The 5,817-nt window shown below is 20.7% G+C and overlaps 1 protein-coding gene across 1 annotated transcript, besides 1 other annotated feature; it reads left to right on the top strand.

Moving 5' to 3' along the window:
* Positions 1–594: 594 nt before the first annotated feature.
* EHI_179700 (uncharacterized protein) lies at positions 595–2,704 on the top strand (the record flags this gene model as incomplete). Its single annotated transcript, XM_650174.2, has 2 exons — positions 595–1,879; positions 1,968–2,704. 2 exons carry the CDS (start codon positions 595–597, stop codon positions 2,702–2,704), a joined length of 2,022 nt encoding a protein of 673 aa, XP_655266.2.
* A 968-nt stretch (positions 2,705–3,672) lies between these two features.
* Positions 3,673–4,163: a repeat region.
* The last annotated feature ends 1,654 nt before the right edge of the window (positions 4,164–5,817 follow it).

Here is a 5,817-nt window from a genome sequence, read left to right as displayed (position 1 = left end):
ATTGTCATTTATTTCATCTTCATTTCTTTCATCTTCATTTCTTTCATTGTTGTTTATTATTTTCATATTGACTCATTTGAAATTATAATAAACTGATGATAATTTCAAATGAGTAAAATAAATGTGAAAAAGTAGTTACAATTATAAATAATTAACAATAACGTCGAATGAGCATGAAATAAGAATAAATGGAGTAAAGAAGAATAAAATATAAAATATAAAAGAAATAAGAAAATCATTAATATTTTCAAACAAATAAAGATAAAGAGTAATAAAAAATAAAACAATGAAAATATAAAGAATCAAACAAATAAAAAAGGGGGTAAAATAATAAAATAAAGAAAAGGAAATAAGAGTAAAAACAATAAAATACATAACGATAAAATAAAAACAAATACGACAAAAACGAATGTTGTTTCAATAAAAATAAGAATAAAACATGAAAAAAGAATAGTGAGTGATGTTTAAATAAAAATAAACATAAAAAAGAAAAAAGAAATTGAAGAAGTTATGAATAAATTATAAAATAGGGTAAATGAAAGAAAGGATAAGTGAATATTTAAACATAAAACTAGAACGATATAATCATTATATATGAATATTGTATTACTTCTATTTATTTCTTTTTCTTTATCAAAACAGTGTAATGAAACAAGGTTTAGTTGGAATCATATAGAAACAGTTGATAGTGCATTTGAATGTATTGAATCCATTCAAACAACAGAGGATGAAAATACTGATATTATTAATGAATTGAAGTACTATTTAAATGCATATGTATTTAAAGACATATTAAAAAATCCACCACAACCATCATTTTCAAATAATTATTATGAGAAAGTGGATATTGATTCAGAATTAGATAAAATAAATACAAAAACAACAAGTCTGTATGAGTTTTACTCAGAAATAAAAAATCTTATTATTTCAACAAGAGACCCTAACTTAGCTTTTAGTATAGATTATTCTCTTAAAAAACCAAATTCAGAATTCAGACGTTTCAGATATTTTCTTCCATTTACAATAAATATAGATAATGATAAGAAAATGTATTTAAATCCACGAAATGAACTTCCTCGTATTACTACTTATTCTGTTGGGGTTGACGTACCAGAAGAAATTATAAATAATCAGAATGTATCAGTTATAACAATAAATGGAGAAGATCCATTTAATTTTATTCGGAAATTTGGAAAGAAATATGTAGGACTAAAATGTCCACATGCACAATTTACAGAAGCAAAATCAGCAATAACATATGGATTATTGGGTAGATTACCATTAACAAAAGAATATTTAAATACACCAATAACAATTATATGGGAAAATGGAGAAAGACTAACAGTTAATTATAATATGTATGTCGTGAATGATAGTTGGGAGCAGACATTCCAAGAAGCATTTGAAAGAAGTAAAAGAAGAGGAATACGAAATGGAATAAGGAAAGAAAAATCTGAAGAAGGAAATGAAAGAAAAAGAATAAAACAAGAAAATGATGAATATAAACCTAATTGTTCTGAATATGAAGAAATATGTTGTTTAACAACAAGCAACAAAGTAAATACATTAATTGTAAAAAGTTTTTTTTGGTGGGATAATTATTTGGATAAATTAACTGAATGTCTTGATAAGTTTGATTCAAATGATTATCCAATTCAAGTAATATTCCCACAAAATGGAAGAGGTTATTCATCAGAATTTTATAAAGAAAAAACTGTACCACTTGCACAAATAATTGAGAAAGTATTATCACCATATGATGATTTTGATTATATACTTTCAGCAAGAATATCAGGAATTACAGAAAATAAAATGAAACATGGATATGGTATACGCATATGTGATCCAGAAACATGTGAAAGCAGAGAACGTAGGGGTGGTTTGAAAAAAACTTGGATCATGGTATACAAAACCAAGAATTATTAAATATGGAGATGTTGAACATAAAGTTACACAACCATCAATAGTGAATAGTAGTACATTTTCTGAATTGAATGAGTATTTATATCGTTATCCAAAATTGAAATTAATAAGATATCCAAGAAAACCAACAGAAATAGTAGTTTATACAGATTCATACTGTCATTCAGCATGTTCATTGGTAACAAAAGGATTAAAAGAATGGGGAAGAGCTATTCTTGTAGGATTTGATGGTGATCCATATGGAAAAGATGAAGAATTTGAAGTAGGAGTATCACCAACTGAAGATATTTTTAATATTAATGAAATAGATTCAAATAATAGTTTAAAACAAAATGGATATAAATTGGAATTGACTTTTACAGAAACATACAGATTTAATTATAAATATGATGAAACAATTCCTAGAGAATTTTTAATTGATATGATTGATGAAAGAGTGGATATTTATCAATTTTCAAACGATAAGATAAAAGAATTTGAAGAAGAAACAAAGAAAATAGTAGAGAAATATAAAACGAAATGTAATCCAAAGAATAAAAGATTAGTTAAAAGAGATGAAAAATGTGATGAAGAAATTAATAAAAAGCATGGACATGGAGGATATGAATGTGGAGATAATGGAGAATGGAGTACAAAATGTGTATTGGCATATTGTGATTCAGGATATAAATTTGATTATATCAAAAACAAATGTATTGAAGACGTTTGTTCAAATGCACTACCAATAAGCATAATAAACGTAAGCATGGTTATTATTGGAATAATCGCACTAATTCTCTAATTGAAGAAAGAATAATTTAAAATATATTTTTGTTTAATAAAATAAAGATAAATAAAAGAAATAGAAGAAGAAAAGAATAGAATGCATTTTATAGACTTGAAATGATACTAAATAGTTTTTTGAATAAACACAATAATCATATGTTATTTTAATAATTAAAATAAAGAATGTATGAATATGAGTTTATTTATTATAATAATTTTAATAAAATAAAAATAAATAATGTAGAATATTTCAATGATGTTAATGTAAATTTAACAAGTATTAATATTCTAATTTATGAATAATGATAAAATTATACAACTGAATAATGTATAAGAATGTTATAACTATTTATTCATTATTGTTTATTTTATTTCTTTTTATTCAAATTATCATTTATTTGAAACAATAAAATATTAACAAAACTATTAAATTAGTTCAATTTATCATTGTAACATTCTTCAATTTCTTCTTTTCTTATTGTTTAAATTATAACTTCTTCATTCATTATCATTATAATTTTGTACTTTTCTATTTCATACATTTTATGATTAGTTTTATGTTCAGAAGTAGTTCCTTGATTAACAACATATTTATTATCTTCTGTGACAATAATTCCTAAATATTCATTAATATCATTTTTCATCAAATAACCATTCATTTTTCAACACTATTTTTAAATTTGAGTAAACTGATAAAATTATTTGATACTTCATTAATTTTTATCAATGCAATCGGTTATTTAATTAATTCATTTTATCTGTTAAATTTTGAGCATCAACAAAACTATTAAAAGAAGAATTGAGTTTGTATAAATAATCAGGAGTAAGATTAATATTTTAATGCTTTTCTAAATAGTGTATTATTAAATAAAAGTGGTTTTGATGATTATTTTGTTTATTTATATTAAATGAATGTGTAGTTTCTTTATTTTCTTTTTATTATCTTTCTGTTGTTTATTTGTATTTTTATACTATTTGGGGAGATCGAAGGTGGCATGTCTGAAACACCACACAAACCCTAGTACAAATTCAAGCATCGACACTCCCAGTTATTATCTGATTATGACGGTGTATTTGAATTAGAAATGTATTAGGTAAAACTGCAAAGGGTGTAGCAAGATATTATGATAGAATATTACATGGTGTAATATAAGGAACTACTAAAGTGTGGGTAAGACTAAAAGAAAATTAAACATAATAATATAATGGGAATGAAATACTCTCTTCTCTCATTCATAAAATTAAGAAAAAAGGAAAAAGAAAATGTTTAAAATTAAGATAGAAAATAAACAAAAGGTTAAAAAGAAGAATTAAGCAGAAGAAGGATGAGAAGACATTAATAAGAAAAAATAAAACAAAGAAGTGATTTTAACATTTTTCAAGAAAAACATAAATGATAAGTTAAACAAAAAGATTACTCTTTTTTAAACAGCTCAGTGATTAGTCTCCGCTAAACTAGGAAGAATATATGAAAAATCGGGTACGAAAATTAGCAAAGAAAAAATGCATCTAAATAATTTACAAAAAAGAAAAAAGATGCAAAAAAATTTGCATCCATAGAATTTTCCATTTATTATATTTTGCTCCTAACAAATAAAAATAAAAAAATAAAAAGTATGATAAATACAGAATATATAAATATTTATGTTTATATTTTATTATCAATTGTATTCATTTTGTATGAAATATTAATGAAGTAGATTATTATTTGATTATTCATATTTATTTTTATTATTCATATTCTTTTATTTATATGTTATTTATCTATCGTATTTTTATATTTATTTCTCTGTTTATATTATTTATATCATTGTATTCTTCTTATTATCTATATATTATTATATTATTATATTCTTCTTATTTTATGTTTTTATGTTTATATTATTTAGATTTTCTTATTGTTATTCTTTTATATTTAAATGTATTTTATTATTTGAATATTCATCTTTATCATTTTTATATTATTATCATTTTTATATTATTATCATTTATATCTATTTTCATTTTATATTTATTCTCTTTTGATTTATATTAATATTAAATTTATCTGTTATATTTTGATTTTATTATTATATCATTGATTATCATTTCTCGTTTTATTTATCATTTATTCTTATTATTCTTTTGTTTTATATTCAATTTCATATATTCATAACATTTTCATTTATATTTTATCACTTATTAAATGTTATAATAACATAACACATATGATTGAATATATAATAAACATCATAATGAAGTTATACATATAAATAATAACATAAAAAGAGTAAAATATTTTTCATCAATAAAATAATATTACTTATTTTACATCATTAAATTAGACACTTTTATTGAATATTTGTAATTTTTACATTAAAAATACACTTTTTATTTCTTCTTTTCTTCTTTTATTGCCTCTTTGTGTTTTATTATTTTTATATTCTTCTTCTACTTTTTATTCTTTTATATATTTATATTCTTTTTATATTATTTGTTTTTCGTTGTTTTTCTATTTCTTTCTTCTATTATTTATCAATTTTATTTTCATTCATTCTTTTTATTTCTTTTTATTAGTTCTTGAGTATTGTATATTTCTTTATTATTTCATTTGTGTATTATCTAAATATATGTTTTATTGAATTTATGTTGAATAAAATATTGAATAAATCAATATTTTAAATGTTAAATATTCATTATTTATTCTGAAATGTTGTGTATATTTATTATATTAAATGAATATGATGAATGAATATCAATATTATTGTTTATTTGATTTTAAAAAATAATAAATGAAATAAAATAATGAAATGACAATGAAATGATAATGAAATAGAATAATCTAATATTGAACAAATCAAATAAAGAATATATTGAATATATCATTATTGTTACTTTATTATTTGTTATTTCAATTATTAAATATTAATAAATTATTATTCATGAATATTTAATTGATTGATATTTTACAATTTCATTTTCATTTTATTTAATAAATGAAATATAAATAATAAATGAATGAATAATAATTTAATATATGAAATAATAAAAAGAAAGATAAATAATAAAGAAATATGATGTATTTAATATATAATATAATTTATTATCAAATATAATAATATCAAATGATGATTTATTTTTATTTCAAAA

The sequence above is a fragment of the Entamoeba histolytica genome, genomic scaffold (assembly GCF_000208925.1).
Source record: "Entamoeba histolytica HM-1:IMSS scf_1104750519017 genomic scaffold, whole genome shotgun sequence".
NCBI classification, from domain to species: domain Eukaryota; phylum Evosea; order Mastigamoebida; family Endamoebidae; genus Entamoeba; species Entamoeba histolytica.
This window is presented reverse-complemented; position numbering and strand designations above follow the sequence as displayed.